Raw genomic sequence first — 13,268 nt, 5'->3', positions numbered from 1 at the left:
TTATAAGAAACGTATTTTCTTTTTTTCCCTAATTTTTAAAAATGTTTTTATTTTTGAGAGAGACAGCGTGAGCAGGGGAGGGTCAGAGAGAGAGGGAGACACAGAATCCAAAGACAGGCTCCAGGCTCTGAGCTAGCTGTCAGCACAGAGCCTGACGCAGGGCTTGAACCCACGAATCATGAGATCATGACCTGAGCCGAAGTCAGATGCTTACCTGACTGAGCCACCCAGGCGCCCCCAAGAAACCCATTTTCAGAATAATTCTCAAAATAAAATTCAATTCAAGAATATATAAGATAGGGGCACCTGGATGGCTCACTAGGTTGACAGTCCAACTCTTGATTTTAGCTCAGATCATGATCCCAGGGTTGTGGAATCGAGCCCTATGTCAGGCTCCCTGCTCAGATTAAGTGCTTAAGATTCTCGCTCTCTGTCCCTCTCCTAAGCCTGCACTCTCCCTCTACCCATCCCCAGCTCGTTCTCTCTCTCTCTCTCTCTCTCTCACACACACATACACAAAGAACATATAAGAAAGACTCAACTAAAATAAAGCTATGCTGAAAAACTGAATATAAAAGAGCAAAAGCATACTATGAAAACACAAGTAAAATGAAATTAGAAATTATAATGTAAATACCAGATAATGATCAGGCCAAAAAAACAAAAATAAAATGAAGAATGACACTTTATAATGATAAAAGGTGAAATTCACAACGAAGTGTAAGTTTTGTCTTCATACCAAATAACACAACAGTAACATTTGAAAAACTAAAATCACAGTAGTTAGGAAAACAACACACATCATCAACAGTAGTCTTTAAATTACCTCTCAGCCCAGGACCCCTGGGCAAGTGGACAAAAAAGGTCAAGAAAACAGAAGAACTTAATAAAAGTTATTTAATACTGTAAACTTCCCCGCCAGTACATTTAACTCTGCGCCATAAAAACAAAGAATGTAAGCTTTAGGGGCACCTGAGTGGCTCAGTCGGTTAAGGGTCTGACTCTTGGTTTTGGCTCAGGTCACGATCTCATAGTTTGCGAGTTTAGGCCCCATGTCAGTCTTCAAAGTTAAAGTGCAGAGCCTACTTGGGATTCTCTCCCTCTCTCTCTGCCCCTGTCTTGCTCATTCTGTCTCTCAAAATAAAAACTTGAAAAAATATATATAAAAAGTACGTAGTCTTAAAAAAAAAATCTTGTGGAATGTTCACTAATATTGATTCTATAATAGGACAGAAAGGAAATTTCAAAAAATTCCAAGAAGAATAAACTGTATTTTCTACTCATAGTAGAGTAAGAATACAATTATTAACCAAATTAAAATTAAAACAATAAAGTTCCACTACCTGGAAGTTTCAAGCCTTTCTCAAACATCTCCTTAAGAAACAAAAAGGAAATATAAACTGAAATTGGAAAATTTCTATAAAACATAAAAATAGAAATTCTAAGTTAGAACTAAGACCATTCTCAGAGGACAATACAGTAAATGCCAAAAAAGTAAGGGAATGAAGTAACAGAAGAGAGAGGTAATCAGCAAAGATAAAAATAAGGAGTAAAAAACTCATAAAATGGTAGAATACATTATAATTTGGAAGCTGGTTTTCTTGAGGGGTTATATTAGTGAAAAAAACTAAAATGGATTAACCAGTAGCTAACATGATCAAGAGGAGAAAAAAGAAAGGGGAAGTACAAGTACAGCGTTGTTTGTAACAGCAAAGACCAGAATGTCCAAAAGTGTTAAATATGGTACATTCATAAATAGAAAATCTGGAGCTTTAAAAGAACAAGGGAAATCTTTATATACTGATCTGAAAAGATCTCCCAGATATGCTATTAAGTGAAAACAGTAAGGTTCAGAATGACAAGTACGGTAAGTTGCCCTTGCATAAAAAACAGGAAATGTAAGGATCTCTATTTGCATTTTCCTTATACATGAAAAAGAAAATTTGGAAGGATATACAAGAATTGAGACAGTGGTTTCCAACTGGAAAGAGTGGAAATTGGGTATGGGGAGGCAAGGATCTACTGAAGGATATTTTTCAGCACACAAATGTCTTATACTTCTGGGTTTTGAGGCCTGTAAATGCACTACTTATTTTCCAAAACAAAACTATACATGTGCATATGGCCAGCATTAATTCATCAAATATTTTCAGGCACTTACCAAAACTATATTGGTGTTGAAAATGTACAAAACGAAAAGATCCAGAACTCTCTTTTTTATTTTTTAAGTAATCTCTACACCCAGTGTGGGACTCCTAACTTTCAATCTAAGATTAAGAGTTAGATGCTCTACCGATGGAGCCAGCCAGGCACCCCCAGAACTCTTTTAAAAAGCCTGTAGTTGTTAAGCTTTGGCAGGGACACGAGCGACAACACAACACTGGGATATGTGACTGATTCTTTGCACAAAGACATTATGTGGAAAGTGCTGTAAGGGCACCTATATGGACATAATGGAAGTGAGGATACTGTTTAGGGAAGCTGACTCTTAGGCTAAGATTTAAAGGGCGAGCCAGAAATTTTTGGTGGAAAAATAAAAAATACCCCAAGTAGGGGTACCTGGGTGGCTCAATTGGTTAAGCGTTTGACTCCTGGGTTCAGTCCTGTTCATGATCTCACTCATGGTCATGGAGTTCATGGTTTGTGAACTCCAACCCTGAGCTGGGCTCTGTGATGATAGCATGGAGTCAGCTCGGGATTCTCTCTCCCTTTCTCTCTGCCCCTCCCCTGCTCTCTCAAAACAAATAAACTTTAAAAAAAAAAAAAAAAGAACATCCCAGATTAGAAAACAGAGAATTGGAAGTAAAGAGAGCAAAAAGTATTCAAGAAATCATAACGGATCAGGATTCTGCAAGAGGAAGAGTGCCTAGAATTCTTACTGAAGCAGAAAGGCGGCTAGATAAGAAACGGCATGAAATACCCTGTTATGTAATTTTATCACCTTCTACATGTCCAGTATTATGTTGCGTGCTGGGGATAAAGAAGTAAACATGGCCTCCTCCCTGCAGCTTGGTCTGGAGGACAACACCCCTGAAAACCAAGAAAGCAGCTTTTGCGATACTGTGAAGCCGTGACCTTTGCTGTCTCTGGCTCTGCGCACATGCGCCGCTGCCTCCATGAGAACGCCCCCCCCATGAGTCCTCTCCCCAGCCAGCCCTGGCCGAGCTAGCCCCTCTCTCCAGACGCACACAAACGACCCTTGTTCCAGGCAGCCTTGTCCGTCGGACTCCTCCAACTAAGTCAATCAGTTCCACTTGCTGCATACTTGAAAGCATGCTGTGACTCTTCTTGGTAACTGCACTTAGAAGTCTTTGTCTTTCTTCTTTTCCAAACTGTAAGTGGTATGAATGAATATAAGAGCCTAATCTGTCCTGTCCACCACCATATCTCCAACTCTAATCACAGAATACCACAGACTCTGAATGAATTAGTTAATAAATAAATTGCAGAACATAATTTAATCTTTCTTGATCACTCAGTTGGATTATCAAAAACCCAAATGATTGTATTTATGCATTTCAGGTACATAGTTATGTGGTCTCTTCCTCATGGCTCTAGAATGCTATACATTTTAAGCACTTGTGTCTTGCCTTTTTTTCTCTCTCAAACCACAAATTTTCCCTTCTTACTACTTCTAAGTCTACGTTTCTAGCACATTCCAGGTACATCTAATTTGCAGCTATTTCCTGAGTTAAACAGATAAAGTTGTAAGAGATACAACAGGCATAAGACCAAGTAACAGTATATAGTTTTTGAGGACTTTCCTTGGGGGCGTTGGAGGAGGGGTTGGGGAGGGAAGGATATAGGGGACCAGGACAGAATGGGGATGCAAGGAGACATGGTCCTTAATAAGGAAACTACTGAAACATCACTGCATGATTTCTTTTGTAAACAGGCTTTTTATTTTTGCTAACTTTGGCTTACTCTATGTTATGTAAGTTCAAATAATCGTTAATACGTGCTTCTTTCATGCAAATAAAGAGTTGAAAAGAAAAACCTGGAAATAAATATTCCATTGTATAAACAAAAAAAGGAATCACTTGAAAAAAAGAACAGGTCTAAGATATTGAGGAAAAAAAGTATTTGAGTTTTCATCTATTCAAGGGGTACACTCTTTCCCCATTTACAAATACATGAAAGTGGAACGTGTCTGACAATTAAGGTCTTAAATGTAACTGACTATTTTTTCTGAGCTGTACATAAAATAATTGTGCACCTCATAAATGAAGGTACCTTAAATTTGATGAAATGTATATTATAAGAATATCTATAGGACTTGATCTCAAGTACATAATTTGTGATTATATTATTAACATATTCCATCTTTCCCATCCCACTAACATGAAAACCAAATGCTCATATTAATGATGGTGAAAGGAGATAAAATCTAGTATAAGAGGAAAAAAATTTTTTTTGTTTCACTGAGAAATATTACATTAAGAGACTGGGGGCCTCTCCAATGAGTGAGCCTAATTAAAATTCTGCTCAAGAAACTTTAGTTAAATCCCTCATAACCCTTATCTTCTGGGGAAAAATATATTATCTTAGCTATGTTGTATGTAATCATCAAAACAGTTCCCAAAATTATGTTTCATAGTTGAATAGACAGAAATGCATCTCCTCTGGATCCTGAAGTTAACAGTCTGAGTGGTTCTGCATTTTTCAGGACCAATAACTTAGTGTCATATATAGCATTATTAATCTCTAAAAGCATTATACAATTAAATATGCTTCTTGAATTACTAACAACATAATCACTAATGTGACTTTCAACTCTAAATAGCATAATAACAAGAACTTGAAATTTTTCATTTATACAGACTGTAAAGATTAGATATTCTCATCTTCATACAAAATAAAAACCCTACAAAAAACTTACATATCTTTTATTTTTTTCTCCTCAAAAGCAAAAATGTAAACCAATTGTTTCTAGAAATGATTAAGTTACTATTATTCTAATTAAATTGCTGTTATTCTTAAATATTTTCTCTTAAAATAACAGGTAAACATCAGAAGAAATATTTCCAATAGGGCTAATGAACAAAAGGACAGAAGTCAATGAGAAACAAATGCTAGGAAATATGCTAAAAATAATCATCTCTGTTGACAAGAGATATTTTGAAGAAATAATTAAAAAGAACATTTATCTGACAATCGTCACTACAGAGTAAAACCACTTGCACGTTATTTTGGGTTTAGCACCTACCTCTGTCTGGGAACTATGAAGAGCGCCCGTACCAACTTCTTCCTATTTGCTTTTGTATTCATGTTCATGCAAAAATCCATTGCTGCCTACAGGAGAAAAAGCAAACTTTTTTCCTTAAATTTTTTTTTAAGTTTAGCTAACAAAAGCAGAAACTCTGCATGCTACAATGGGCTTCTCCATGCTCCTAAACATTTCAAATGGCTTTAGAACACTGGTATAAGCATATGCCAAATTAAAGGATCACTAAGCTTAAACTATCCTCTCCTTTTAGGTCTCAGAATACATGTTTCATAAACTTTCTAACTGCAACCTAGTGTTAAGAACTGGCTGAAGACCTACCATGAACTGTCTGACAAATAATTATATGAAATGTGTAATTACTGCCTTTGACCTCACTGAAGTCAAGTAAATCAACATTAATATCAAAAAAATATTATGATAGAATTAGAAAGAGCAATAATAGTTACCAGGAGCCAAGAAAATTACTAATGCTAATAATAATAATCAAAAAGGAGCAAAGATAAAACTGAAAATGAGAGAATGGCATACATTATTCTCAGGAATATGTAAGAACAAGTGCCTCAACACTGACTAAAAATTTTAGTTTGCTGTCAACAATCAGATTTTACAACTTAAAACTGAAGAAACCATATCACAATATTGTAATAAATGCCCACTACTAATAAATACAACTATTATTTAGTGTAGCAATCCACCATCCTATGCTACAGTTGAAAAAAAAAAAGTGTTCAATATTTCATCAATATGACTAACATATAAGTGTAATAGGAAAGCTAGGAGAGGTGAACATTCTGAAAAGCCACTGGAAAACATAAAGTGAGTAATTGGTATTTTTAAAACACAGACATGTATATTTTTCAAATGTTAAAAGATTTTCAGTTTACTGTATTTGATATTTGGTTTAAGAAAAATAAGTTATAATTTACAAAAGAATAGTGGCATTAGTGTGGCCCAGTCGGTTAAGCATCAGACTCTTGATTTCAGGTCAGGTCATGATCTCACAGTTCATGATATCAAGCCCCATCTCTACAGACAGCATGGAACCTACTTAGGATGCTCTTTCTCCCCTCCCTCTCTCCCCCTCCCCTGCTATGCTCTCACTCTCTCTTGTTCTCTCAAATAAATAAAATAAATAGGAATAAACTACCTTTAAATATACTTTTGAGGATCTCAAATAATGTCTTTCCATAGGCTCACATGTAATGTAATGATTATTTTATCATTAATCCCAATCTTTAATCTGATAATCTTTTGATTATCAGATGCAAATAGAGGATCCACAGAGCTCCCTGAACTATAAAGGATTTCTATTCTTCACTATAGACAGAATACACTGTAACACCTCCAATTTGGTTAAATCTTTTGAGGAAATAAATGGCACAACTGATACTGATTAGATTCAAACTTGGGAAACTAATTCACACAGGAAGTATTCCCCAAGATCAAAATTTTATAACATTAGTCAAGAGAGTAAAATCAATTTAAATGTTTCTTCTGCAGGGTGCCTGGGAGGTACAGTTAAGCATCTGATTCTTGGTTTCAGCTCAGGTCATAAGCTTGTGTTCACTGAGTTCAAGCCCTGCATCAAGCTCCATGCTGGCAGTGTGGAGCCTGCTGGGGAATGTCTCCCCTGCTCTCTCCCTGCACCTCCCTGCTCATGATTGCTCTCTCAAAATAAATAAATAAATATATTTTTTAAATCTTTAATAAAAAAATAAAAATTTCCTTCTGTTTGTAAAAAGAGTATAATTGTTATCAAAGCTTACATTTTATAACATTAAAGATTGTAGCTAAATATAACAAAGAGAAAAAATATATAATACATTTCCTTCAAGCAATTTACCCATATGAAACATTGAAAAATTCTGGACCTAATAAATAAAAACCCCAATGTCATATACTCAAAAAATAAAATGGGTTAACGCTGGAAAATTTCTCACAAAAACATGGGGGAAAACAACCTCAATGCAAAATTCATGAAAATATTAAGAAAAATCTTAAATACCTAATAATGGGAATGTTTCACCATAAATTAGAAAACATGAAAAATAAAATGTATTTCAAAAACTACTTTAGAACACTATCTCTAAAAATACATGAGTACTTTGTATATTTTGTCTAAATAAATTTTGGGAAGACAGAGAAGGCAATATTCACTTCATCTACCACAATAATCAAAGGTCTGTTAGGGGGAAAACCTACAATGTTCAAAAATCTCCATAGATTAGGAGTCCATAAAGCATGTCAATGTTTGGCACACAATAGGGGTTCAATACATATATGTAAAAAATAAACAAAAGATGACATTAGTAGGTAAACTGCCAGAGTTAATAAATTTCAGAAAACTAAAAAAGAAAAAAGCTTCCTGTGGATAGGAATTCCTGGACTTAACTAGTCCTGGGGAAAAAGAAGCAAAGGAGTCTCCCTGGTGGTATCTGTCTCTGCGGGTTACAACGGCTGAATGACAACTCAATGAGCAGTATCCTGAAAACTGTTGCAAAACATTTTAGGTCAATGAAAGACAATTCACCAATCATTTCTTACTTTATTAGGTAAAAATAAATTCTTTTTTTTAACATTTATTTATTATTGAGAGAGAGAGAGGGAGAGAGAGAAGGCACGCATACACGAACGAATGGGGGAAGGGCAGAAAGGGAAACAGAATCCAAAGCAGGCTTCAGGCTGTGAGCTGTCATCACAGAGCCTAAACCTACCCACGAGCAGTTGAGATCATGACCTGAGCCAAAGTCGGATGCTCAACCGAACTGAGCCACCCAGGCACCCCAGTAAAAATAAATTCTTATAATCATCAAATATATGCAGAAATAAACAGTACCATGAATGACATTACTCATAAAAAGTTACTTAAAATAAATCTTCACTCTGATGTCTAAATTGTTACATAGTTACTGAACTGAAACAATTCTTGGATTTTTCCCTCTCCTTCATAAGGCACTTGGACCTTTGTGAATGTATACGGAAGAAATTCCTTTCATCAGGAACCGAACTCCCAGGGGAACCCACTGGGATCCAACAGGGAAGAGTGACTCCTATTTTTCACCTGACTCTGAGAGTCAACTTAGTAACAGTCATTAGTGGCAATAGCTCTTAATACTGAGCTGGGCACTACAGGATACTTTCCAACACACACTCGGAACAAGAACACTTCTAGTACACAAAACCCATGAGACCCTTCCCACCTCCAGTTTTCATGATACTCAAAATGGAGCACAAGGGGAGAGCAGGAGTATCAAGATCTCTCTTTCATCCTGTTTATGTCATATGAATGAATATATGAACATTTGGCAGGGGCAAGATTCAATCATATATATTTCAAACACACTTAAGTTTTTGAAAGCTATACATTGATCTAATCACTCCAAGAAGTAAGCCAATTTGGAAACAGTTTTTCAAGCCTGCTTGATTACATGAATAGTTACTGAAATACATGTAAATTATTTGAAGGACTAAATACGTTCAAAGTTGAAAAATAACCTAACTCCTATCTATACTTTTCTTAGGAGATCATCAAAACGTTTGGGGGGGGGGGGGGATAAATGATTATATTATACATTGACCCCCCCAAAATGGCTTAAAGCAACAATTTAACCTTTGGCCTCAAGAGCCTTTTACTTTATACTCTCAAAAATTAAGAACCTAAAAAATTTTTTGTTTATATGGGTTACATTTATCATCATTTATTGGATTAGAAATTAAAACTGAAACACTTTTAAAACATTAATTCACATTAAAATACCAATAAACCTATCAGTTGTTACTCTTGTTGGAAATAACTATATACTTTCCAAGACGAAAAAAAATTTAGTGACAACAGTAGTACCTTTTTAGAAGTTAGCTAGATTTTCATGTCTATTTATGCAATCAATCTGTTGTGATGTGGGTTTTTTTTGGATGAAGTAAATGAAGAAAATCCAGCTTCACACATATACATGGCTGGACAAGGGAGGTGTATTTTAATATACTTCTTAGTAATTGTAGATACTATACCAAAACTTCACAAGTGGCAGTTTCTTAAGGGCCAGCTACAATGTGGAGCTGAAACCAGTGAAATCAATTTTTCATTCATGTTATATTAAAATCCACTGGTCTGTCTTGCACTTTTGAATGCATCTTTAATACTCAAGCAAGATTCTGTTAACACTGTGTAGGGGTCACTGAGAACAATGGTTCACTGAGCTGTGCAGATCTTCAATAAACATACACGATATTTTAAGATTATATTATTTAATATCACTGCCATAAGGTCTCTGCAGAAAAGAACCAGGAAGGTATCAAGCTTATGGTGGTCAACATTAAGCTTTCCAAAATTCTAATTTTTACTGAAAACTCAAATTTGTTCACTGCTAATACTTCGTTGTTTTCCTTGAAGAGGTGCACCTTGTTCGTGTTAGAAAATGGTCTGCTAAATACCTAAGGGGAATAACCACAGTTTGCCTAGTGGTTATTCAAATACTTCTTCCAAGTAAACAGGGTATTCCATGAAAAAAGTGAATACTTAAGATTGCATCTCCAACTATCACACAAGTGGTTTTTCTTAAGACAACCTTGAGACAGCAGAAGTACCTTACATGCCATTCCCATTTTCTCAGATTAAAAGGATGTGTGCTCAAAGGTTGAAATGAAATAAAATCATTTTGATGGAGTCATCAAGGAGATTCTAAAGTGAAAGTAGCACTCTCTTTTTAATTCATGGCAGTGAAGAATATAAAGGCTACGGTTTGCTACCACTGCACCCGTTCATGCCAAACTGCCACCTGCTTCTGTAAATGTAAAAAACAATGGAAAGGTGGGGGATAGAACTGTAGTATTAGTATGAAAAGAGTTTTAACTTTATAAGCCCCATGAAAGCACCTCAGAAGACTCCAGGAACTGACAAAGCATACTTTAAGAACTTCTGGTCTAACACCATTATTTTCCAAACTCTGGGATCCCTATGTAAAAGGGAGAAGTGTCAGACCATCAGAATTCTAGACACCGTTCCAGACTATAACAAACAGTTCTAAACTAAAATAGAACATTTACAAATTGGCTCCAATCTTCTATGTTTATTTTGCATTCCCATGTAAGATTCTACATGAAGAAATAGTTCACTCTATGGCTAAAATAGTCCAAAACCCATAGACATTCCTAATTACAGCTATCCTACAAGGTTTATGTGTTTGCATACAGTTAAACAGACAATTATACCTTGTCTATCAAATCTCGGTTGACACAGTTGGGCAACTGCTGGAGGAATGCATCTACTATGAGCTTGAGATGAGATCCAGTGCTGGCTTCTTCATCCTCTTGTTCTAATACAAAATTAGTTTTTAAATAGGTTAAAAAAATACATACAGAAAATCTAAGAATATAAACACTCAATTATAAGTTATTTGGGAAACAGATAATCTAGAGCTTTTCTTACTTTCTGAAAAAAATAAAGCCTTTTCTGAACTATTAATCTAAAGTTTGGATATCTCTAGAATCATCACCCAAAGTCACTACAGTCTTTCAGATATTGAATATGAAAAGGCAAACTTCTGCAACAGACACAAAAACTTAAACTGCCTGCAGTTTTACAGTCACTTTGTTACTTTCATCTGCTGAGCACTTCCCCATATCAAGTAAAAGCACTCCCATCACCTGCTTGCCTTTGAAGGCAACCCACGGGATTGTGATCAGGAAGGGTGCTGTCAAAGCACAGCTCACCACCTTCCTCTCAGCCACAGGCAACCATGACACAGAGCCAAAACCATCCATGACGCTTATGTACAGACAGTGAGAAAGGAGAACCTTAGGGCGTAGGATTTGGACCCAGAGCAGCCTCCAGCCATGCCCACCCTCCCCCTTCAGGGCATGCTAAAAGGAAAAGCAGCAGGAGCAAACAATGAAGCCAGTACAGAAATATGCAATACTGAGAGAATGTATCCTTCTAATAGAAAAAATCCTAACTAATAAATGGATAAAGAAGATATGGACACATATAACATGGAATATTATCAGCCATAAAAAAGAATGAGATCTTGCCACGTGCAACATGGATGGACCCAGAGAGTATTATGCTAAATGAAATAAGACAGAGAAAGACAAACACCATGGGATTTTAAGCATATGTAGAATTTAAGAAACAAAACAAATGAGAGACAAACAACAAAAAGACTCCCAAATACAGAGAATTGTTGTCTAGTGGTTGCCAGAAGGGAGGTAGATGAGGAGGCAAATGAAACAGATAAAGGGGATTAACAGTACATTTATTGTGATGAACACTGAGTAATATACAGAATCACTGAATCATTACAGTATATACCTGAAACTGATATAACACGTTATATTAGTTATACTTCAATTAAAAATGTCCTAATAAAGAAACTCAATAGGAAATATTCAGGAAACAATTAACAATATAACATTTTTACTATTAAATACAAACATTACTCAATTATAAAGACAGATAAAAATATAACAGATAAACTAATATACTAGTTGTCTTTTTGTAACTCTACCATTTTAGAATAACTTTCAAATATCTTTATGTTATGACTATAACATAATAATTCTTTCAGAATTGGAGTAAACTGGAGTAAATTCAATTCAGGACAAACTAGCAAGCAGTAAAGAAGTGTAAGAAATATCTATTAAGATATTTAGAATGTAGATGATCACAAAAGCATGTAATCACATAATATGGGATATGTGGTATTTGTTCTAAATCAAATTCCAAAAAAGTGATGGCCTAGAAATAATAAGAAAAACAGGTAATTTAAGAGTAAAGATGTATATTCTTAAGCAAGAATTCTGTGTATAAAAATTAATTAAAAATTAAATCATTAGCAAGGTGCCTGGACACTCAGTTGGTTAAGTGTCTGACTTCAGCTCAGGTCATGATCTTGTGGCTTGTGAATTCAAGCCCCAGGTCAGGCTCAGTTCTGACAGCTCAGAGCCTGGAGCCTGCTTCAAATTCTGTGTCTCCCTCTCTCTCTGCCCTTCACCTGCTCATGCGGTCTCTCTCAAAAATAAAATAAGCATTAAAATAATTTTTTAATTAAATTGTTAGCAATATAGCACTTACCTTGCTCATCAAGAAGTTTCTTTGTAAGATCCTCAGCTTCATCCCCACCCTCTAACTCCAAGGTATCATCATTAATTTCTAGGTTCTCCAACTCAAGCTCCAAATCATCAGGATTCGATACCTCTTTATTATCTTTAGATTCTTTTGCCTCTATTTGAAAACAAAGAATCAGTATCTCTGAATTAAAAGTTGTATTGAAATCCTGACACAAAAAACAGGTAAGGATTCATACAATCGGCATCATTTTAGAACCTACATATATAACTGGTAATAAATCTGAGTGTATATTTAATATACTCAGATTTTGTAAAATGTAGTACACTCATTGAAAACAAAAATCGTAACTTCTCTGATTCAATATGCCATCTATATACTAAAGGAATGGATGGATGGATGAAAGGAGACACACATGGCATGAAGAATTGTGGTAAAGATGAGAAGAAAATAAAGTTGATTAGATAAAGTAGACTCTGATTAAGGTGGGTCCCAAACTTCACCATGACAAATTCAGACTTTCTCTTTTACGTAGTACGAGCTTTACTCAGTCATGAGCAGGAGTAACATTTTTTAAAAATGTTAATGTTTATTTTTATAAGAGTTAAGTGGGAGAGAGGCGGGGGGGCAAAGGATCCAAAGCTGGCTCTGTGCTGATAGCAGCGAGCCCAATGTGGGGCTCAAACTCACAAACGATGAGATCATGACCTGAGCCAAAGTCAGACACTCTACAGATTAAGTCACCTAGGCACCCCCAGGAGATAACATACAAATGTGAGGTGATGTGAAGGGACATCTGGGAAGCTCAGTTGGTTAAGTGTCTGACTTTGGCTCAGATTGTGATCTCACAGTTTGTGAGTTCGAGCCCCACAGCTCATGTGCTGACAGCTCATAGCCTGGAGCCTGCTTCAGATTCTGTGTCTCCCTCACTTTCTGCCCTTCCCTTGCTTGCGCTCTCTCTCGCGCGCTCTCTCTCTC

General features: G+C 35.9%; 1 protein-coding gene across 4 annotated transcripts in view; it reads right to left on the bottom strand.

Annotated features, from left to right (window-relative positions):
• UPF2 (UPF2 regulator of nonsense mediated mRNA decay) overlaps positions 1 to 13,268 on the bottom strand; it is a 118,360-nt gene that overhangs the window by 67,339 nt on the left and 37,753 nt on the right. For all 4 annotated transcript variants that reach the window (XM_029953308.1, XM_029953307.1, XM_029953310.1 and 1 more), the window contains exons 6-8: positions 12,297 to 12,446; positions 10,436 to 10,539; positions 5,207 to 5,292 (exon numbers count right to left, since the gene is read on the bottom strand). In XM_029953308.1, coding sequence (XP_029809168.1) covers positions 5,207 to 5,292; positions 10,436 to 10,539; positions 12,297 to 12,446 — 340 coding nt within the window. The remainder of the gene's footprint in view (positions 1 to 5,206; positions 5,293 to 10,435; positions 10,540 to 12,296; positions 12,447 to 13,268) is intronic.

This window comes from Suricata suricatta, chromosome 10 (genome assembly GCF_006229205.1).
Source record: "Suricata suricatta isolate VVHF042 chromosome 10, meerkat_22Aug2017_6uvM2_HiC, whole genome shotgun sequence".
Classification (NCBI taxonomy): domain Eukaryota; kingdom Metazoa; phylum Chordata; class Mammalia; order Carnivora; family Herpestidae; genus Suricata; species Suricata suricatta.
The sequence above is the reverse complement of the archived record's forward strand: the minus strand, read 5'-3'. Positions and strand labels throughout refer to the sequence as shown.